Source organism: Populus alba, chromosome 17 (genome assembly GCF_005239225.2).
Source record: "Populus alba chromosome 17, ASM523922v2, whole genome shotgun sequence".
Taxonomy (NCBI): domain Eukaryota; kingdom Viridiplantae; phylum Streptophyta; class Magnoliopsida; order Malpighiales; family Salicaceae; genus Populus; species Populus alba.
This window is the reverse complement of record NC_133300.1, coordinates 19,504,405-19,528,150: the sequence shown is the minus strand read 5'-3', so window position 1 is coordinate 19,528,150 and position 23,746 is coordinate 19,504,405. Positions and strand designations below refer to the sequence as shown.

At 32.8% G+C, this 23,746-nt stretch overlaps 2 protein-coding genes across 3 annotated transcripts; both read left to right on the top strand.

The window, feature by feature from the left end:
- The first annotated feature begins 6,652 nt into the window (after positions 1-6,652).
- LOC118031771 (PH, RCC1 and FYVE domains-containing protein 1) lies at positions 6,653-13,313 on the top strand. Of its 2 annotated transcripts, XM_035036264.2 has the most exons (10): positions 6,653-6,801; positions 6,912-7,130; positions 7,865-7,951; positions 8,224-8,313; positions 8,434-8,514; positions 8,609-8,803; positions 9,370-11,430; positions 12,197-12,343; positions 12,418-12,833; positions 12,927-13,313. In XM_035036264.2, the coding sequence occupies exons 2-10, from the start codon at positions 7,080-7,082 to the stop codon at positions 13,045-13,047; spliced, it is 3,249 nt and encodes a 1,082-aa protein (XP_034892155.1). In that variant the 5' UTR covers positions 6,653-6,801; positions 6,912-7,079; the 3' UTR covers positions 13,048-13,313. The 2 variants fall into 2 exon arrangements, with proteins under 2 accessions (XP_034892155.1, XP_034892154.1); XM_035036263.2 differs by lacking the exon at positions 6,653-6,801 and having other exon boundaries at positions 6,826-7,130.
- Positions 13,314-18,388: 5,075 nt separating this feature from the next.
- Positions 18,389-22,561, top strand: LOC118031777 (NAC domain-containing protein 54). Its single transcript, XM_035036271.2, has 7 exons — positions 18,389-18,496; positions 18,667-18,961; positions 20,038-20,315; positions 20,430-20,759; positions 20,948-21,409; positions 21,516-21,594; positions 21,703-22,561. The coding sequence occupies exons 2-7, from the start codon at positions 18,808-18,810 to the stop codon at positions 22,434-22,436; spliced, it is 2,037 nt and encodes a 678-aa protein (XP_034892162.1). The 5' UTR covers positions 18,389-18,496; positions 18,667-18,807; the 3' UTR covers positions 22,437-22,561.
- Positions 22,562-23,746: the final 1,185 nt, after the last annotated feature.

Below are 23,746 nucleotides of genomic sequence, written 5' to 3'. Positions count from 1 at the left end.
GATGAAATTAAAAAACAAATATTCAAACAAAATATATATAACAATCAAAAGTTTGAGAACCATATTTGATATAATCAACAAATAATATAACATTTCTAAATTTTTCACAACTTACAGAAAATGTTTTCCGCCCAAAATAAAAGAAAAACACTTTTCTGAAAATCAAGCTAAATTTTTCTTTGACTGGAAAGTGTTTTTTGTTGATCAATTTTTCTATTGGCAAACAAACACAAAAAAGTTTGGAGAATGATTTTTCAAAAATCATTTTCCGATAAACAAACGCACTCTAATATATCAAAATCATAGGAAAACATAAAAAAAAAAGTAACATTTTAATATATTTCAAAGATAGAAAAGTCAAGGATAATAAAAATAAAAAAATACATGTTTATATTTTTAAAAAATAAAAATTCATTCCAAGCAATGACAAATTTAGTTTATATATTTATCTATGATACTTTAACGAAATAGTTTTTACCCCTTTTACATCTATTCGTTTTATTCGAAGACATTAACCCGACATAATCTAGAGGATTTTGTTTCATTGCATGAACATACATGTGTTCATAAAAAAACTAAATCTTAGTTAAATAAATTGACCTAATTTAATCCAACTTTAAATTTGACATCCCATCACCAATCTCTTCTTGATTGAAATGATTAAACCCAGGTGCACTTTGCCTGTCGAGAAGCTAAATTGTCATTATTTTCTAGTAATATAATCTTGGACGCTTGTTTTAGCTTAGACCCACAAACATTTTTAGGGTAAAATCACAGCATGAAAAGGCTAATCATCCATTTTTTTATGTTAATTATTATAACTAAAAGCCAACTAACTTTGATCGGACATAAAAGGTCTCCTTCTTAAAAAAAAATAAAATAAAAATAAAATAAAAAAACCCTTCAACTACATGTTTGGAATGAAGTCTTTAAGATTCTTGTTGACCATGCTATATATGAAAGCATCCAAAGCTCAAATGTACATCGTCTGCATGTATGGGAAATATATTCATAGGATTTATTCTATTTAGAATATGAAATTAACCTTATATAATCTTGTACCGATTCTCTTTTAATATTTAGATGGTATAAAACAGAAATATAATTATTTTTTAAAGTAATTTTTTTTATTTTTTTAATATCAATTTATCAAAACAATACAAAATACTTAAAAAACTAATTGAAAGTAGTTTTTTTTTTAAAAAAATATATCTAGGTGTAATTACCAAGTTCGTGTAGTGAGATTGAATTTTTAATGTCTTTAGAAATATTAGAAATCCTTTACCATTGAAAGTTCAAGTTTATAATTAGGTATGTAAATTAAGGTGCTTTGCCGTGTAATAGAGAGTAGTGCTCCCTGCCATAGACTTCTAAACATACGTGTCAAACTCAGCAGGGGCCTCACCGGCAAAGAGTCTTATCATTGAGTCACTTTGCAAAGTTAAATTGCATCGATTTTTTATTAAAATATTTTCATTTTATTTTTTTTTAAAAATTTTTTATGTAATCATTGTATCGGATAATCAAGTTATTAAATTATTATTATTATTATTATTATTATTTATAAACTTTCAAATTTATTTAGGATGATATTGCATAACGTATAATTCACCAAATTAATCATTATTATTTATGAACTTTCAAATTATTTTTGGAGGATATGCATAACGTATTGAGTCACGTCACTTTGCTATTATAATATCTTTGATATTAATTATTTTTTAAAATATTTTTTATTTTAAAATATTTTAAAATAATATTTTTTTATTTTTTAAATTTATTTTGATATCATCGTATCAAAACAATCTAAAAATATACATATCAAAATTAATTTTTAAAAATCAATATTTTTCAAAACAAATATTTTCAATACAATAATAAACATGTTCTTAGATAACCGCGGTAGCCAAGTAGGGTTCTTGTTTTACTAGGTATATTTTTTTTAATTTTTAAAATATTAAAATATTTTTTTAAATATTTTTAATTTTAATTTTTAATTTTTTTTTAATATTAACACATTAAAAATATTTTAAAAAGTATAACTTATTTTGGTAAAGAAAGTGATGGATTTGAGAAAGAAAATTGAGAAAAAAATAAACATTTTATATTGATTGGTTATGTTGTTGGAAGCCGTAACCCTCTGGCAATGCTATTTTTTTAAAAAATATATATAAATTTACTGGGGCTATTTTCTCAATTTTTTTTAAGAAATTACCATTTTTCAAAAACTCCAAACGATTTATGTAATAATAATAAAAAAAAAAAGAGTTTTTTTTAACGAATAGGCAGGAGAGTATCTACCAGGTGGAATCTCAAAGACTTCTTGTCTTCTCTGGATCGAGAAAATACTAAAGTGAACAGTGACCTAAAAGAAGCAAAAAAAAAAAAAAAAAAAACATCTGCTTTTGATGAGACGAAATGATTAACTTCACATGGCAATGCTTTAGGTTCACTAATATCAAGAAACTTCTTTTTATAGAAGCTGTGTCTCTTTCTATGTTGGAGCAGCGGACGAATGGCTGCTTCTGCGGCTGCGTTTTGCAGCTTTCCATTGAATTAGCTCAAACGTGAGAAGGCAGTGTCTCCTCAAAGTGATGAAATTCGATCCACAGGAGCCATGCGAGCCTCTCAGTGCTCTCTCTTTCTTCGAGAGCCATGCCATGAGGCTATAAATATAGGCCATGGAAACGTCATCTCTGGGGTTTGATTCCTTGTCACATTGAATTGAATGCTCACTTTTGTTTCAAATATTTCGAGGAGGGAATTTCAAAATATAAATAATTAAGATTATGAGCAAGTAAATCCCTTTTACTATCCTGCTGCCATTTTATATAAATAATTAGGAAAAGCTAATTATGAGCAAGTAATTTGGTTAATTAACTGTTTGTGTTTGATGGATTCATGAAACGAAACAAAATCTAAATTTAATCATTAAGATTTCTTAGTTAAAGTTTATGTAATGGGATAAGATTAATTCTTATTATACATATAAATCAAGATTCGTTAAGCTTTTCATTAAATATTAATTTAAATATTCAATAAAACCGTTTTGTTTTTTTTATTTTAATAGTGGAGATTGTTTTTATTAATCTTCACATATAAAAATTAAATTCTTTTTTACTCGTAATTTTCTAATAAAGATGCCTAAAGAAAAATGTCCATAATAAGGCTTGGAAATGTCACGTGGGGAATTAGAGGCTTTGGAAAGATCCTTCAATTTATTTATCCTGATTAAATAGAGTATTGATAAACGATATTAATGTTGTTTTATTTATTTATCAATATTACAAAACACAAGAAGCACTTCCAAAAATATCTCAAAATTTTTTGTTTCAATATTTAGATTTTTTTTATATATTTTTGTGTTTGAACTATGTTTTAAAAGTGCATAACTTCAAAAATATCAATATGTTAATATTTTTTTTAATATACTGATATAAAAAATTTAAAATAATTATTTTAATAAAAAAACCTTTATTATAACATCAAGCCTACACTTCAAAATCCTAATAGACAAAAGATAATAGAGCCATGTTTCATAGCCTTTAATTTATTTGGAAACATGCGTATGTAGCATACCTTCGGGGAGTCATTTCCATGGCAGTTGTAAGCATTACAATAATATGATGTGCTAGGCACATGCAATTTCTCTTAAAGTTTGCATTATTAAATTGAGAAGCCCTAACCCCTAGCTAGCTAGATGCAAAGTGCAACATCGACTATACTATAGTTTGATTAATTATTTTGGCCTATATACTTAGCCCACAATCTTAATTAATAAATAAATAGAAACCACTCCCAATCGTGGAGGTGTGATTATTTTTAATTTCTTCATATATTAAATGTCACATTGTGGGTTATATATAGCCTACAAATTAAGTTATTTTTTGTAGTGCTCTCCACCCCCTCTTTTTATTTAATTAGTAATGTAGATATTGTCTGCTATAGCCTATACTATGCTTAATCATGTTGATTGTCATTGGAATATTGGTTTGGATAACTTAATTATATTAAATTATCCCAATAACAAACATAATTCCACGTCAATTGGATAACTCTAATATATTGTTCAAAGAAATATAAAATAAATATATTTTTAAAATATGCTTCAAAATTATTATTTTTATCTCTACACTCTCTCTGTTTCTTTTATCTTAGAACAGTAACTAAATACTATTATGATATTTATTTATTTTTGTTGATCTCTGCGAATCTAAATATTTACTTTTTCCTAGCTATTGATAATCTCCACAGGCATTGGTTAACACAAGGTCTCTTTCAAGTATTTTTCTTGCTTCAAACAAAACATCACAAAATGAGAGATGCTTTCCAGGCATGGATGATTATCTTATTATTATTGTCGTCTTCGTCCAGAGTAGATCTCAAACGACACTCTCCCAACTTTTCGGTGCCTACATTCATAGGGCATGGCCATGGTCTTCTGGAGATCTGAAGGTGGAAAAGTTCGGAGATTCATTTCGAGAAAACGAGAGGCTTTCAAGTAGGTAGGGGCCGTAAGGGCTGGCTATCTTTATTTTTCATGATAGAGGAGGAGGAGGAGGAGGAGAAGAAAAAACGCAGCAGACAATTATTTAAATGCTGCCGTTTTATTTGAAAATTAAACAAGGCAGGCAGGGAGGAAGACCATGTGCAATGCTGCATTGTTTTGAAAGAAGCAAACAAAACAATAAGTAAAACTAAGGCCACTGTGTTGCCATCGGCATCTTCTGATAGAACCTGTGGCTCAGGGCTCCAAGCTGTTGCACACCCATAGAAAATTTGTTTATGTAATTTTACCTTACCTTAGCTATGTTTCTTTCTTTCTTTTTTATTTTTTTTTTATTTACTGCTTTTTTTCTTTCACCTATGAACAGAGCTTTTACCATTTGGTGCCCCCAATTTCTTCAATTTTTGTTGAAATAATTTCTGAATAATATAAATTAGTAACGAGGCAAAAAATTTATTACAAAAACTATTATTAGATTGTTAAGGTTTTGTTTTTTTTTTTAATTTGTTTTTCGACTTTATTTTTGCAAAACTATACTTGATTGTCAAGTAATGTTCTATATGTTATGCAAGGAATATAATAATAGTGTAGATATTAAACTCGGTCCGACATACTAGTTGATCTATATATTAAAAAAAAAAAATATATATATATATATTAAAAAAATATATTATTGGATTAATTTATTGGATCAACTAACAATCTGATTTGATTATTTTTTAAAAGAAAATGTGTAGTAAAAAAAATACTAAGGTTTGTTTTTTTTATTTTTTTCAAATATGTTTTTGCAAAATTAATTATACATGATTTATCAAGTTGAGATATTAAACCTGATTAGACATGCTAGCCAACCTATCGTCAATTTATAACTTGATTTGATTATTTTTTTTTAAAAAAATATATATATATATATATATGTTAAATAACATTTTATTAAATTAACATGTTGAGTGAACTAACAACCCAATTTGATTATTTCTTAAAAGAAACATATGTAGTGAAAAAATACAACATTAAATTAACCCAACAATATTTGATAGTATCAATACTAGAAAAACCTTAAAATGAGCACTCCTGTGTGCTGAAATCACCTGTTCGTAGCTCATTCAGTAAGATTTTGGGGACCAATTTCTTAGTAAACATCGGATTGGATCAAGAAGAGCACAAAGAGTCAAGAAGCAGTAAATGGTCCTACGTACATGGAAGTTACAGCACAGGCGTCAGAGTGTCCAGAGAATAGCTGACCTCGTTGTACAACAAACCTTGAAAGTCAGGGACGGGAGAACAGGAAGAGTACACAGTCGTTTTTCTTCAGAAATCCCGTAGAGAATTCGTTGACATCACGAGCAAATCCCTGGTTTCTCTCTACTTGGGCTGGCTGTCTCTCTAACCTCAGCAACAATGGCTGCCTTTCTCCAGCTAATTTTGGTGCCTATCTCTCCAGTCTCCATGTGACACTGTTCTAGCTGGTGACTTTTGGCCATAACATATGTGCATGTATATATTCTCAACGCTTTCATTAGTTATGTTGGAAATAATAATGGGAATAATAAAGATTTTACCTCTTTAATCGCTACATTGAATGCCAATTAATTAACCAGAACATAATTTCATGTTAAATCGAAATTTGACCTAAACCAATGCAATTTCCATAAAAAGTAGATAAAGAATTGTTCTTCGTCTTCTTTTTCGTTTCCTTTCTTTTCACCACTTGGTTTACATGCTCCTAGTCCTAAAGAAGACAGAGAATTGAAAGGCACAAAAAAAAAGCTGAGAGAAAAGGTCAAAAGAGCATATACATTTGTGCTAATATCGATAATAAAAAGAATTAATTTTTATTTTTATTTTTATTACTCTAATTAAACACGGTTATATCATTTTCGTATCTATTTTGTTTTTATGTGTAGTAAGATACTAATCAAAGACAGAGCATACTCCATCATGACTTCGAATTTAGGATTTAATTAAAAAAACATAAAAATAATTAAGAATTTACAAAGCGAAAAGAGCAAGGGAAGAAAGAAAATAGAAAGTGCAAGTGTTACGGTGTACACGTGCAATTAGCATATATTAAGATATTAAGACCCCATCTTTCTCTCTCTCTGTCTCCGTTTCTGTCTCTCTGCACGACTTACAAAGTGAACAAAAACAGTAATGGAAGAAAGAAACAACTGATTGACAGACACTGTAACAAAGCAAAGCAAAGTAGCAAACTACACTAATATTATTATTATTATTATTATTATTATTTTCTGCTACAGAACAAGAACATCCTTGTGGCATTATCTCTTTGTGTATGTCTCTCTTCTTACATTTTCTTACACACAGAGAGAGAAGCATTCCTCCCTCCCTTCTTTCTTTTTATAATAGTTTAAGTTGCTGACAGTGGTGTCTGTGAGTGCAGGCCAGCCAGCCAGTGTTATAGGGACATTCTTCTTCTTGTTCACCCTGTAGTATCTGCTACTGCTTGCTCTTGTCTCTCACTCTGCTTCTCCTGTCTCTTTCTTGATTATTATTCTTCCTCTCCGTGTGTTTCTGTGGTTTAGTAGTGCATGAAATTCTCTGCCTGAAAATGGGGGAAGAATCCTTAACTACAGTCCCTTTTGACAGAACTGTTGAGCAGGTCTTTCTCTTCTCTATCTATCTTTCTAGGTTTTGTTTGGTTTGGTTACATTTTCTTGATTTTGTGTTTCATGTATTTTCTGTTACATTCTATGGTGATTTCCTAAATGGGGTATCATAAAGGAGGCTATTTATGTGTAATTCTTCTGTTATAGATGGAAAAGAGACTAATTTTTGCCTATTTGGCATTCATGTCATTTGTTCTTCTTCTCCTCTTTCTCTGTGTTAGTCACTGTATAATTTTAAGCAGACACATTGTTTAGATACAAATATTTTTGCAGTTTCTGCAGTGTTTGGCCTTAAGGCTCTCAATGGATTTTGATTATTCACCCTCATTTTCTTTTTTCCACTCAATTCTTGATTTGAATTTTTTTTAATGTGGAGTTGTTGATGGCTTATAATCAATCACCTTGCTATAAAGTTTCAATATTTGTTTTAATTTTGCTCTTTAGCTCTTTATCAGTGTAAGAATTAGAATTTAGAATCATATATTTCTTTGAACTCACCAAATTATGCAAAAAGGGTGATGCCAAAATAATTTTTTTTAAAGATTTCCGATACATTATTGAACCGTGTACTTATGAATTTGATAGACACTGACTCGGACTGTAGTGGTTGGTTTCATCCTTTTTCTTTATTTTTTTTGTAACTTTCCTTTCTTTCTTTCTTCTTTTTTTTTTTTCTTTTTTTTATTGGGATTCAAGATCGTTAATGATTCCATGCAATGACGTGCAGGCAATCCTGGCTATGAAGAAGGGTGCACATCTCCTGAAGTGTGGAAGAAGAGGGAAACTCAAATTCTGTCCGTTCAGGCTTTCCACGGTATGTAAGCTTTATATGGAATAAAGTTGGCAATTAGTGGGAGAATTCGATCAGCTGTATGGATGCATAAATCCAGCATAATTGGTTATTTTTACTGAATAATTTTGGTTCAGTGGATCTCTCTACTTGATCAAACAAATATTCGTCCTTCCTGGTGTTAGAATAACCAATATTCGATTATTATTTCGTTACATGTTGAGGTGCATTGCTGTTTCTGCTCTGGTTTTTTATGATAAAATGATCGAAAGAATTGTTTTGATTTTGCGTTTCAGGACGAGAAGTATTTGATTTGGTATTCTGGACAGGAGGAGAAACAATTGAGATTAAGCTTAGTTGTAAAGATTGTTACTGGGCAGAGGACTGTACGTATCCAAGGATGCTCTGATATCAAGCTGTATCCCTTTATCTGTATCTAGTTGAAGTTGATGCCCTTTTACTGTTTCTATGGATGGTGATTTCACTTCTCACATTTCTATTTTCAGAGGCAGCTTCAACCAGATAAGGAGAATCAATCGTTTTCACTTATCTATACAAATGGTGATCGCGCACGCTCGCTTGATCTGGTAACTCCTGAGTTTGAGTTTTGTTATGAACAGATCACTTCTGGTTAAGATTCATGGGTTCATTAATTGTTTTTATCCATTATTTTTCACATAGATATGTAAGGACAAAGCGCAGGCTGATTCTTGGTTTATAGGCTTAAGGGCAGTGATATCCAGGTGTCACCGTTCTAGGCCTATTTGTGTCCTGAAGAACCACAGAGGAGCACAAAGTTGTGTAAATAGCCCAGCTGGGTTTATCAGAAGAAAGCACAATCTAGGAATTCTGGAGGATGACACTGAATTGTCACAGGTTTTAACATCCCTTTTTCTTGTGGTTTCTTACACAAATAAAAGAGCTTTTTTATCTTCCAAAATGTTGGTTTCATGAAAACGTCACTAGTGCTCAGAGGATATTGACGATGTTAAATTGCCTAATCAATTGAGCTTCTGTTCTGAAATGTAAGAAAGTTGCAGTGGCCTATTCTGTCGTTTTGGGGTAATTAATGAAAACAAAACTCTCAATGTGAAACAATTGAGATTTGAACATAGACTAGTAATTCTCTGAAGTACTTGATTGCTTTTGTCTGTAGGTGGTAATTACTTTGCTTATTGTGTGTTAACCTGTTCTTGTGTCCCCTGCAGTTTCCAAACTCCAAATTTATCATGATATAAAAACCTAATTATGATGCTAATTATATGGTGCTGAAAATTGATTTGGTCTATCCTATTATGACGGCTAAATACTGCTCTTTCTTTGGAGAAGTTTCATACTCTTGTTTTCCTCCTCGTTACAATTGCAACTGAAAATATGAAAATATTACAGTCTTTACTGACAAGTTTCATTTTTGCTTGTGTTTTATGTAAAATATATTGCAGGTGCGTAGCTTAAGCGGAAGTCCTACGCCGTCACTTTCAGATAGGGGTATTTCCGATGGATTGTCTCTTTCTTCTGATAGCCTTTCTTTCTCAGGATCAAGTCTTCCCCAGATGCAAAATGTGGAGGATTTGTTAGTTTCGTACATACCAAATGTTGAACCACAAAATCTCAAGAAGAATGGATCTGAGACTGCTTTCTCAGAGTTCCCAAAGAATACATGTCATAGACTTATTGGTTTGAATCATGGATCTCCACGAACAGAGAAAAAAGACATCCTAAAGGATGTTCTAATCTGGGGAGAAGGAGTAGAAGTAGGAAATATAGGGTGTGTGGACAACCAGTTCGGTTACCACAATACAAAGCAAGTGGATGCTTTATTGCCAAAATTGTTGGAATCCACCGTGATGTTAGACGTAACAAATATATCTTTAGGTAGGAAACATGCTGCCTTAATCACCAAACGAGGGGAAGTTTTCTGCTGGGGTGAAGGAAGTCGCGGGAAGCTTGGGCATAAAGTTGACATGGATGTGAGCTCTCCAAAAATGGTTGAATCCTTAGATGGTGTCCATGTGAAATCTGTTGCTTGTGGTGAATATCAAACTTGTGCTTTGACAGATTCCGGTGAACTGTATGCATGGGGTGAGAATAAATATGGTGCAAATTTGTGGTGCGAGGAGAGAAGTAGAAGCCAGTGGTTACCACGTCGAATTTCAGGTCCATTGACTGGTGTCTGTATACTGAATGTTGCTTGTGGGGACTGGCATACAGCGATTGTGTCCTCATCAGGGCAGTTATTTACATATGGGGATGGATCTTTTGGGGTTCTTGGTCATGGGAATCTTCTAAGTTTTTCTCAACCCAAAGAAGTTGAATCTCTTAAAGGTTTGTTGGTAAAATCCGTTGCATGTGGATCATGGCACACTGCTGCTATTGTGGACATAATTGTTGACCGGTTCAAGTTTAATGGTGTTGGTGGGAAATTATTTACGTGGGGAGATGGTGATAAAGGGAGGCTGGGGCATGCTGACCTGGAGAAAAAGCTTCTACCAACATGTGTCGCACAGCTTGTGGAACTTGATTTTGCTCAAGTTTCTTGTGGAAGAATGCTGACCGTTGCACTTACCAATACAGGGAAGGTCTATACAATGGGAAGCTCAGTGCATGGACAGTTGGGGAATCCACAGGCCAAGGATAAATCGATTGCAATTGTTGAAGGAAAGCTTAAAGAGGAGTTTGTTAAGGAGATATCGTCAGGGTCATACCATGTTGCTGCATTGACATCGAGTGGAAGTTTATATACATGGGGGAAGGGGACAAATGGACAATTAGGATTAGGCAATGTAGAAGATAGAAACTCTCCAACTTTGGTTGAGGCTCTGAGAGATATGCAAGTTCAAAGCATAGCTTGCGGGTCAAATTTAACTGCTGCAATCTGCTTGCACAAATCTATCTCTGTTAGTGATCAATCAGCTTGTAAAGGCTGTAGAATGCCCTTTGGTTTCACAAGGAAGAAGCATAACTGTTATAATTGTGGTCTTCTGTTCTGCCGAGGTTGTAGCAGCAAGAAGGTCATGAATGCATCTTTGGCACCTAACAAAAGCAAGCCTTCTAGAGTCTGTGATTCTTGTTTTTACAGCATGCAGAATATCACACATCCAGGTGGAGTGTCAAAACTAGAAAATCTTGGTTCCAAGAAGCTGCTGTCCCAACAGAAGAAGGCCTTATCAGATGAAAAGGAAGAAAGGGGCAGAGCAACCCCTCCAGGGCATCGTTTACAGTTAATGAGCCAGCCATCTCTGGAAATCCGACCTGGTGAAAGGAACACCCCGAGAAACCAAGGGGAAAAGCAGCAACATTTAGAAACTGCCTATTCTATTTCAGCTGGATTGCCACAATGGGGACAAGTGTCATGTCCTGCTATATTTGAATCATGCTACATAAAGAATTCTGAACTTCCTCTGGAATCAAAATCTTCCATTTCCAGTTCCTTGAATCTAGAAGAAGAATTGAGTGATTCAAAAAAGATGTTAATTGAAGAAGTTAAGAGGCTAAGAGCACAGGTAATGACTCCATTTTAGCTTTAAAATTTAATTGCTTATCTTGATGATGTTTTTTTGCCCCTCATTTGGCCACACTAACTTTCTTCATCACACACATGCATGGAAGCATTCGCGCTTCAACTGGTCTACACATCATTGGATGTGATTGAACTGTTAAGCAAAAATGTTAGCCTTTGCCATCAGCATTACTCCATTTCTTCTTTCCTTGCTGACTGTTTTTGTTTCAGTTAGCAAATGCCTTGAGTTTCTTATCACTTCTTCATGTAAGCATTACCTGTGGTGTGTATCAATATTCGATGTATATATGAATTAGGTTAGGAGCTTTCCTTCGTACTCGAGAGTGCTATGCTGCTTATGTTCTCAATATCATGATGGCTAAACTGATTTTATTGGTGAAGCAAAAGACTTTTCTGTACGGTCATTTCTATATGTGAACTTCCATAGCATCGATCTTATTATGAAGTAAAATGCTGTCAAAATTGCCTCTACTTCAGTACCATACCTGTGACATGGGACTCATCAAATGCTTAAGCATTTGTTCCTACTTACAGTAAAAACGATTTTTAGAGGCTTCTCCATGGATTTTGAGAGAGGAGAGGTTAGGGGAGAAGCAATTACAATTGAATCGTTTTGTTTTCTGTCATGAGCAAACCAGAAGCAGTATTGTTTTAGCAGAATTCCATATATAACTTAAGCTGATTCTGTAAAATGCTTTTGGCTTGAATATACTATGTTCATCTCTTCAGAGTTCTTTTGTTTTTAATAGGCTAGGAGCCTCGAGATGCAATGTCAAACTGGAAGCCAGAAGATTGAAGAATGTCAACTAACTATAGAGAAAACTTGGTTACTGGCCAGGGAGGAAGCAGCTAAGCGTAAAGCAGCAAATGAGATAATAAAAGCTTTGGCATTAAGGGTAATTCTCTTTAAGTTGCGGTTGGTCCCTTTTAAGTGTTAAACTAAACAAATGAATGATAATTATTGGTGCAGCTTCATGCAATGTCAGATAAAGTCTCAGTTAGGAAAGAAGCAAAAGATGGTGTGGATCCGTACCAGCCTCAGACTAGACCTGACTATACCGATACCCCTACACTTTCTGGTGGATTTGCCGTGTTTCCGTCAACTCATTTGCCTCTTGAAGTTAGATTTCCAAAAGACAGCAAGGTAGACAGCTTATCTAACTCTCCTACTGTGTTTTCCAATACGTTAAAGTCCATGGATGGAAGAGAGTTGTGCCATGAAGATAGCAGACCAGAGGAAGATTTACATGACACGACGACTGAACCTCGACGAAATGGAACTAAAGCGTCGAAGCATGAATGGGTCGAACAATATGAACCTGGTGTATATATAACATTTACATTTTTGCCGAGTGGAGTGAAGGGTCTGAAGCGAGTCAGGTTTAGGTGATTTTTCTGTCAACTTAATCATTAACAACATCACCATTGATTAGATACAAGATTTCTTACTAATCATTTATGCTTGATCATGTTTTGCAGCCGTAAACGTTTCGCCGAGAAAGAAGCAGAACGATGGTGGGAGGAGAATCAAGCTATTGTATACCAGAAATACGGCATTGAAGGATACAATAAATCAAACCAAAATCTGACAAAGAGCTAATCTTTGCTTACTCTTTATTATATGTTTACTTTACATTGGTTCTCACAATGAAAAGGGCAGAACTTGTATGATTTCGCCAAGGATCCTTCTCTGTGAGCTCTGTACAGATCCTAGAGTGGGTATGTTGTCAAGTTATTTTGCAAGATGAAGTTTTTGCACAAGAGGTGGAAATTTTCATGTAGTTAAAGCTCCATATAGTCTTTAAGAACTCTCTTGTCTAAGCCATCCTCTGTACAGTCATCAATAAAAAGCTTCTCTCACACTTCTATAGGGATGTTGGTACAAGCTTGATCTTTAGGTTTCATTTTCCTAGTGTTTCAGAACTCAAAAAACAAATATATAGGGCAAAAAACATGCATTTTCAAAGTGATTTTTAATCGTTTCAAAACAAAAAGCACAAAGAACATGTCTTCTTCTCTATCCCAATTATCTTTGTGTCATCACGACAACCAAACATCACATTAGAGTTCCTATTTTACATAGAATGGCCAAGGTTAGACACCATTTGAACACAGACAACATATAGTTTGCGGAGTTTCATCTTCAACGGTTACATTATTCTCTTGAATTTCCTTTCATCATATTCAAAATTATGCTTCCTGTAAGAGAATTAGTATGGCATAACCATTTTCCTTGTCCAATAGTTTGAGCTCTAGGTGGAGTGATTCTTTTCCAATTATAACTAAAAGTAAAATTAAAACGTGTGCGAAAAATAATATGAATAGTCGACAATGTTTCCCCAATCAAATGCCTAGCTATTGATAGTATTTTTGTAAATTTATAGGATCCATTTATCATTACCACGTGTTGTATTTGTCTTTACACATATATTATGTATAGTGAAACGATTTCTTTACCCTTGGAATCAAGATTTTAAAGGTGGTTCTAAGGGGTGTTTTGTCTTTATTTATTTATTTATAAATTACTCCTAAAAATTTATCATATTCACTGCTGGATAAAGGTATTTTGATATTTTCACAATGATTTTTTTTTATAATAATTAGCTTTATTAAGATTTTATTTTTTGATGTACAAAAAATTACATGAATAACCTTGAGATAAGAAAAACATAAAGCTTTTTTTTAAGGAAATTTTTGGTCGTTTTATCTTGGTTATTTTGTTGATTTCATGAGAGATAAGGAGCTCTTTTTTTTTATATATATATATATATATATATATATATATAAAAAAATAAAAAAGGGTTGTTGGCACATGCTAAACATACGCTAGCTAACGAGTGAATGCCTAGCATCTTTTAACATATATATATTTTTTTGAAATTGATTTTCATGTTTTTTTTTACTTTTTTATTTATGATTTTATTTTAATTATATGCTCATGATCACAGAGTTAGTAAGTTAACATACGTTAACTAATATATAATTTTTTTTATTTTTTTTAATTTTCATTTAATAGTGATTTGTTTGATTGTTGAGTTCATAATTTTATTCAATTTATTTTTATTAATGACTTTTTTTTTTAAACTTTTTATTGGCTTTGATAATCATTTAATTGAACAAAAATAATTATTCTAAAAAATAAAATTGCTAGACATAGTTGAGTGAATAGCCCATGTTGCAAGTTTAGATATTTTAATTTTAGTTATATTTTGATAAAAATCAATTTATTTAATTAGATATGTGTATAAATATTTTGATTTGTGATTACAATTTTTTTTATATTCAAAAACACATTGAAAAAAACCTAAATATTCAATTTTTCTTTTGTTAAAAAATTATCGGAAGCTAGTGTACTACAACATGTAACTTTAAGATCTTTTTGTAAATCTTAATTTAATACAATTCATTAGAAAGATTTATCGAGCTAAATTAATGATTAGATTGTTTAACTAAACAAGACCAAATTTCACCTAATATGGCTTACCAAAAATTTAATTCAACCGCAAATTAAGTTTTGAATGTTTGAATAAATAAGAATTTTAGTCTAATAAAAATGTTTATTCCTTTTTTCTTTCTTCTTCTTTTGGAGATTGGTCCAAGAAACAACAGATTGCTTTCCCACTTGAGAAATAAACACATATAATATATTAAATAATTTATTTTTTCCTTTCCACTTTCCGGCTCTTGATTCATGTGAAGTGAGAGAGAACGAGAGACCGAAAAAGAGAGCATAGTGCTGTTTCCTTTCGGCAATAGTAATTTATTACAGAATTCATTTTTTTTTTAAATTGCATTAATTATAAAAGAAATTAATTATTTATGGACCATTTCTTCTTTAGCAATAGATTAATGATAAATTTCCGGATCATTCTATATTGATATATATATGAATGTTTTCATACCTCTTTTTTTCTTTTTCTTTTTTTAAATCATAGACGACATTTCTTTCCACCCAATAATTGTTCAATTAAAAATACTTTAAAATCCAATTTATTATTATTATGAATCAACTTACACATATCTCAATTAATTTTATAAATTTTAAAATTAATAATCCTTCAAGCCATCAAAATCTAATTTATTATAATAACTATAACCAGCTTCTATGGAAGAAAAGAATAAAGAATAATCAGGTAATAAATTCATCAAGTCTTGAGATATTTGGACTCATGTTCTTTTTCTTTCTCTCTCTTTTCCTCTTTCTTTACTCAGCTTTGATGGAAGAGCTACCCGATATTGACTCCTTTTTTAAGAGCTTGACTGGATATATATTTCTATAGGTTGATTGATTGTGTTGATTTTTTTTAATTTATTAGATGATTTAGTGACTCTTGGGTCGTCTTTCCTTAATTTGTAGTTTCTAATGCTAAATTAAGGGGAAAAACTACATCCTTCTTTTATTAATTTTTCTTTTTTCTTTATAAGAAACAAAATTAAAGGAAAAAATAAAATAAAAAAAAACTTATTTTTGAAGAAGAAACAAGTAAATGAAAAAGACAAGGAAGAAGAGTAAATCATAAATAATTAAAGCCCAAAAAGGAGGAAAAGAACCAAAAGAATGATTGGTGTGAAGGAAAAGAAAGCATGCATGGGAGAGGAGAATCATTTGTCAACACTTGCAAAAAAGAATCAGGAAGGCTACAAGTGATCCCATTTTGCCACGTGGATCCTTTTCTTCACGTGGCAAAGGCTGGCCCCACATGACCCCCTTCTGGACCCCAGCCAATCGGTCATATGGGACCAGTCTAAATTTTCTGCAAGCTTGGCAGCTAGGGAATGGCCTGCAGGTGGTAAAGTTCCAGCTTCGATCCTCAAGCTAATCCAAGAAAAAAGCTACATATTTATGTTCTGTCTATTTATTATCTTGAGATTAAAGAGATGAAGATACTTAAGAGATAAAAAAATATATATGTTTCTGAATCATTTTTATTTTAATATGACAAAAATTCTTTCCAAAACTATTTTAAAAATAAATTTATTTTTATTTTTATTTCTTTTTCTTCATCTTTCTCATTTATTATGATTAAAGCATTTCAATCTACTTGATTAACTATTTTTTTATATTAAATAAATGCTCTTTATTGATATATAGTCATTGTTGTGATTTTTCAATTTGATTGATGTGTGTACTCTAATTAAACATAATGCATTATCTAATGTAGGGTTGTTGGAAGAAATCTAAGTATTTATTTATATTATTGAACAAGATCCAACATGTTAAAGTAGTTAATATAATATTATAAATGACAATGAATAATTTTTTTTAATAAATTGATATCACGGATTTGGTGTGGGTTGGGACGTTTGAAACCTGCTTAACTTGATCCAATTCATATAATAAGCAACATTAGAAAATTCTTGATATAAATAATATTTTTCTCAGTAACTAACTAAAAATATTAATAAAAAATTAGAGAACTTTGCATTAATTTTATTTTTTATATACATAGTAACTTCTTTTTTTATCACTGGATTGATTTTGCTTTCTTGTGATGGAGATTGCATGTGGGAATATAACTAGTAAAGTATCAAAGAATAAATAATTTTATATGTCTAACTCAATGAATATTTGTAATATTCATAAAAAAAAAATTATTCCAGCTCACTCGGGTCCACTTTTTTTGAATAAATTAGATAAATAATTTATAAAATATTAGAAATTAAGTTGGTTATAATTATAAATCTAAACCCAAATCAACTATATATATCCTTCCTAGAAGTAATAATGCATATTGTGAAAGTGATATTATATTCAAGAGGGTCTCTCGAACGAATAATTACTTGTAAGATGTGTTATTTTGAAGGTGTTGGAGACCAGCAGATTGAAGCCATCAATCTCCCATTTTTTAAAAACACATAACACAATAAAATAAAATAAAAACACATCTTACATAGAAGATACACCTCGAATAACAAAAAACAAAATAACATTTAATTAGTGTATTTAATTCATTGAAAACTCTTAACAAAGAGATGTTTTAGATGCTACTTGGCTGGTAATCTCTCTCTTTCTTGGTGACTTTTTTTACCAACTTTATTACTGTCTCGTCTTTTATATCTTGAGATATTAATAAAAAACTACTCTATAAATTACTAATAGCCTAATTTATTTGCTAGAGCATTCGTTTGCTTGCTCGTCTTTTAAAAATAAATATATACCAATCGATTTACAAGTAAATGTAGTCATTTGTTTCGGCTAGTAATTAAGTTTGCTACAAATTAATTAATACTCTTCCTTCCTGACAGATCAGAGGTGGTCCGAAAAGGGAACGTGGATGAACAAGTTGCATGTCTGCTTATATATGAATCCATCTCGTCAAGATCAGTGTCTTAAATCTCCATTAAAAGAGTAATATCACCTTCCTTTAATTGTGCTGTGGATTTCTTGTACAACAATCTGAATGGAGAAGACAGAAAGAGGAGAAACCCCACCATGCATGTCCCTTTTCACAAAGGGAGATTACATCACAAACTTTAACACAACTTTTCGTCGACAAGAATTGATTCTAGCAATTTACGAAGCACATTGGATCATGAAGTAGTTTAATTAAAGAGGTAATACAGCGTGGCACATTTTACAAGGACCTAACAAGGAAATAAGCATGTGAAACCAGACAACATTTTCAGTCAAGAAATGTAGCCGAAATTCGATTGGGACAGTTTTTCGTTAAGGTATAACAGTAGATACTTATCCAACATGAAAAGGGTGGCAATGCATCAAACTATAGGTATACTGTCATGTGGAGTTGAGATTCCGAGAAAGGACAAGGACGAAGCATGGGATAATTGGAGAGATTGAGAGAGTTGAATTAGCTTGAATTGAAAGATAACAAGAATCATTTGATAGGAAAAAACAATTGAAAAGGGTTTGATGTGGCAAAACAGCACCTCCTTTTGCTTTTTCTTCTCCTCTTTTTGTTCTTATATCAAACCCCCATCCAGTTCCCTCATTTTCGCTCTCCCTCCAGCTTGTGGTGATCTTAGCTCTCTAGCTAGATAGCTAGCCATCTTCTCTGGCTTGCCTTTAGGTCTTCTTCTGCCTAGTTAAGGTCACATCTCCCTCCCTCCCATGTGTGTCTTGATCATGCACAGTACTTTAGAGTACATGATCATGACATCTAAATTATTAACGATCCTCGATTTTTCTTCTACTGTTCAATTGTTTACTTAAGAGTAGATTTCAAGACTAACTTTGTGTCTTACATTTGATTGCGTGCAGAGACTTGCTGTACAGTCGTTGATTATATTTCCAACAAGAGCTGGTCTCATTTTTTGAGAAGGAGACTGGTAGTATTTTTCACATCCATATAGATATTTCTTAATCAAGGTCAGAATAAGTTTTAAAGGAAATCAAAGAGAGATGGCTCCTGTTTTGCCTCCCGGTTTTCGTTTCCACCCTACCGACGAAGAACTTGTTGCTTACTACCTCAAAAGAAAGATCAATGGACACAAGATTGAATTAGAGATCATCCCTGAAGTTGATCTCTACAAGTGTGAGCCATGGGATTTACCAGGTATTATATCCTCCCCTCTCCATCTCATCACTCCTTTTCTGGCATCACACTTCTATATAATTTGAGTCCTCAAAAACACACACACAAAAAAAAAAACCCTAGCTCCCTCATTAGCAAGGTTGCTTCTTCATGAATTTGACAGTTTCAAAGAATGATCCATTAATTACATGAACCAAATAAAGATTGAGTGAACAGAAGGGTAAAGAATATTGAGAGAAAAGAAAATATATAAACAGTAGTTTTTTGTTATCTCTTTCTTTGTATGGTAACCTTGGCACATATATATGAGTACTGTTGTAATTAACTCTTTATTGTCTTTGATTGCTACTAGGGCAGACCATTATGAAAACATCCTAGTTTAATTTTCAGGCTTTCTTGAACTTACCTCATTCCATGTCGAAAAAAAAACCCAGCAATTTGGATAGTATGAGAATCAATTTGTTGATCTTTCATCCATCAAAACATACTGATTTTTTCATGCAAGGAAAAGAAAGTGAGTGCAAGAAGCTAACCCAAATACCTTTTCCAAAGGAAGAGACAGGGAATGAGTTCAAACACTCTTTAGGGATTCTTCTTCTTCTTTTTGTATGTTTATAAATCCATTGATCATGCTTTATTGGTAAAAGTATTTTATTAACATAAAATATACACGAAACAAATATATATTTTTAGTAGGAAAAGGAAGTGTACTTGGGACTATAAGCCATATGGTCCCTCCATCTTTAGGGTTCCTATTGTGAACAGGAAGTTGTTTTACCAAAAGATTTCCAAGTCAAAAAGCTCTTGAAGAAAGGAACATAATGCATTGGCAAGAGATATTTCTAAGTTTCCATGCATGTAATGCTTTGTTTGCATTACTTTAAAGGAATATTTCCTAGTTTTCTACCATTATCTTTTTCAATCTTCCATCTAGATGCTTATATCATTAAAAAGAAAATGTGTTTTAACATGTGTGTAAGTAGAACATGTTTAAACAGTATAATCAACATGCTTAATCCTTCAGTAATTATTGTTCACTTGACATAATTTCCATCTAAATGTGATGAATTTAACTTGATTATTGAAACAAATCGTAGGAAAATCATTGTTACCTAGCAAAGATCTAGAGTGGTACTTCTTTAGTCCTCGAGACCGCAAGTATCCGAATGGATCAAGGACTAATCGAGCTACTAAAGCTGGGTACTGGAAGGCCACAGGGAAGGATAGAAAAGTGAACTCCCAAATGCGTGCTGTGGGCATGAAGAAAACCCTAGTTTACTACAGAGGTAGAGCCCCCCATGGAGCTCGAACAGGTTGGGTTATGCATGAATATCGCCTGGACGAACGCGAATGCGAAACTAATTCCGGCTTGCAGGTGCACCTCATCTCCTCATCACCCTTCTCTTCATTTTTTTATATTTATATTTAAATTGAATGAAAATCGGAATATGATTTGATTGGTGAACTTCTCCTATTATAACTTATGCAGGATGCGTATGCACTTTGTCGTGTGTCGAAAAAGACCACAACCATCCCAAAGATCGGAGAGCATTATGTGTCTACAACATACAGAATGCCTTGTGAACATTCTTCTAGCATTGAGCTATATTCTGATCATGGAAGATCTGAAGAATTTGAGAGCTCAAATTATCCTATGCATAAGAATATAGATACTTGCTCAACCAGCTATCGTCCCATTGGATCCCCTCTTGACATCAGTGAATCAAGGAATGGAAAATGGGCACCATCCATGGATGGATTTGGCATGTCACCTTCACAATTTCCAAGTTATTCAACGATTCCTTACCCACCATCAAAGGTAAGAAATTATTCAATGTGATTTTCATAGACATAAACTAGCAAATTTGGCAGATGGACCGTGGTGAAAAAATGTTAAAATGTGCTGCAAAGATTCAATCTTTTTTCCCTTTAGAGTAGTTTAAAAGAAATCAAAAATTTTTCTCTCTTATCTTGCTGTGTTTACGTGCATTTCATTGGTTTTGGCAGGTTAATATGGCACTAGAATGTGCAAGGTTGCAACACAGATTCACATTGCCTCCATTGGAAGTGGAGGATTTCCCTCAAGTTGGACTCGCCGACATGAAAGTGACGCAACAACCTTCCATGCCAGAAAGCACAAGCACTCATCGGACTGATATTTTGCAAGAAATTCGTTCAGTAGCTCATGCATCCCAAGAATTGATAAATCAGTCTAGTTTCCAAGACACATGGGGTGGAAACTACGCCGCTACCGATCATGATTTCACTTTCATGGATGGGAAGAATGTTCAACATAATATGTTGAGTGACATGATGATGAACTCCACTAGATGGGCAGACAAATATTGGATGGACCCCAGTACAAGCAGTAGGTCTATAGAGATTGGTGACCTAGATGAAACTTTCAAGACACAGAGGATGGTAGAAAACTTGAGATGGTTTGGAATGTCAAACAATGACTTGGATAAGGTATTTACTTTTTTTTTTTTTTTTTTTATCTTTGCATAAAATTAGCATAGCATTTTCACTCCTAGCTAAAGAAATATGACCCAGTCCTTCTCTCCATCTTGGACAGAGTTTTATGGAGGAAACCAAGATTGTGCCAATAGAAAATATTTCAAGTTTCAGAGGTAGGGAAGAGCATGAAGTCCAAGGTAATTTTCCCATGCCCTTAATCTAATCATTGCTCTACTTAGTTTTTTGTTTTTTTCCCTCTCGTTTTACTGATCTTTTATTTTTATGATAACTTTCTTTACTTGCAGGAGAAAATGGACATGCTGATGACTGCATGGGATTCAATGACACTGATGATTTTTCACTTGGATTCATCAATGATGAACCTAATGATGATACCTACATAGATGAGAGTAATGTGGATGATTTGACTAGTTCACCGAGCTTTGAGGTTGTGGAGGATATCAAAGTTAATCATGGACTTTTCGTTTCAACTCGCCAAGCAACTGAGACATTCTTCCACCAATTAGTCCCTTCACAGACTGTTAAGATCTACCTGAATCCAGCGGTGGTGACCGGTAACTTCTCCATAGAGAAAGCAGACAGTACAAAAAGTTATGGAAAAGAAACAACCATCAGTGCTGCAAAGGAAACCTTCGTTGGAAGCAAATCATCAGTTCAATATCCTTGGAGGAACTTAGCAAGAAATGTTGTTTGTTTGATTGTCATTATCTTGATGCATTGTTTCTACCTAGGAGAAAATGTGGAAAATGGGAAATTAATGGATGGCTTCATGGGAAGTGGATGTGTAGGAGATGAAGGTTGTTGCCCTAGCAAAAATATCAAGCCAATGATGAAGCCTGCAGGAAGACTAATCAAGTGGGATGACAATAAGAAGGAAAAAGATTTGCTGGTTACCATAAGAGGTGGTGGAGGGAGTAAATTTGGTGTGTTTTTGAAGAAGCTAGGGCTATTTCTAACCATTTCTTTTGCTCTCTGTACCATATTGGTAAACCATATATTCCATGGCCCCTTGACTTGATTCCTGATCTTATTTTACCATCTAACAGTTGTTGATTTGGGTAAGGCATTAAATTTTGCCTTCTCTAATGTTGGAGTCTAATGTATTCTATATAATACATAAATATATACACATATACCTTTGTATTCTGTAATCTATACTTAAACTTATAGCTAGTGATTGAACAATTGTAACTGAATTTAGATTAATGGAAAATTTCTAATCTTTTCTGTCAAGTTTGATCTTATGTATATATGTCATCTCTATAGTTATTTTTGGTTGATTAATATTCCAAGACAAAAAATAATTTAAAAACAAACCCAAATATAAAAGAATGAATCTCTATATTTTCAAACTTTCAAAACATGAGACATAATAGGACATCTATTCTTTTTCTTTATTGTTTCAATTTTTTCTGTCTTGAAACTGTAAGCACCAGCTAACAATGTTACAGCTAATTCTTAGCTTATACTTCTGCAATATTCCTCTTTATGTCAAATTTAGCCTGTAATATGAAATTTGGATGCACTCATTTCACTTTCTTATGCGACTGGAATCTTTAGGACCATCAAACATTAAGGACAAAAGAAATTAAAAGTAAAAAAATGTTAAATCTGCAGACACTGTTTCTACAATTGACAGGAAAAAAAAAGAAGACTCGTCTCATTGTTTAATTGGTTCAAGAACATGAGAACTTTGTCGCTGGATCAGTGCAATGGAAAATCAAGATACATAAATGAAACACATCTATACTGCCCTTGGTGATCACATCGAGCATTCAACACCAATAAATCAACCTGTCCCGTGTATGAAGCACATGACAGAGTCATCTTGACAAGACACAAGAAGTCAGAGAGGAAAAAAAAAAAGAAAAAGGATCGAGGTTCACGCTTGTGAATGAGTGGGAGCGTACTGTGTATGGAGCCAAATAATATTCTAATAGATTTAGGCGACCAATCTATACCTAAGTCTTGAATAGAAAAAACTAATTAAGAAAGCAAGTATTAATGTCACATTACTGTATGCGGGGCTGGAGGCCTTCGACTTTAATTAATCTATTTGATCCTTCCCGTCTATGGCACCATAGCTAGCTATGGTGACCTTAGCTCATTTCATCATCAATTATTCAACCTTACATGCCATGAGAGACCCCAACAAGCTTTGAATTTGAGTGTTTAGTAGGTGAACTGTAAATGGTGTTTTTCCTTTTCTTTTGGGATCGGAGTTGCAAGTGGTGGTGAACCGTAAATGGTGTTTTTCCTTTTCTTTTGGAATCGGAGTTGCAAGTGGTGGTGGACAGCACATGGGAAGGGAACGGATCATGTCAAGAT

Coding starts and splice junctions, on each gene's coding strand:
- LOC118031771 (XM_035036264.2), top strand. CDS start 7,080: ATGGGGGAAGAATCCTTAACTACAGTCCCTTTTGACAGAACTGTTGAG. Junction 8,515..8,608: donor GCGCACGCTCGCTTGATCTG/GTAACTCCTGAG, acceptor TTTTTCACATAG/ATATGTAAGGACAAAGCGCA. Junction 12,344..12,417: donor TAAAAGCTTTGGCATTAAGG/GTAATTCTCTTT, acceptor TTATTGGTGCAG/CTTCATGCAATGTCAGATAA.
- LOC118031777 (XM_035036271.2), top strand. CDS start 18,808: ATGGCTCCTGTTTTGCCTCCCGGTTTTCGTTTCCACCCTACCGACGAA. Junction 18,962..20,037: donor TGAGCCATGGGATTTACCAG/GTATTATATCCT, acceptor AACAAATCGTAG/GAAAATCATTGTTACCTAGC. Junction 21,410..21,515: donor CAAACAATGACTTGGATAAG/GTATTTACTTTT, acceptor CATCTTGGACAG/AGTTTTATGGAGGAAACCAA.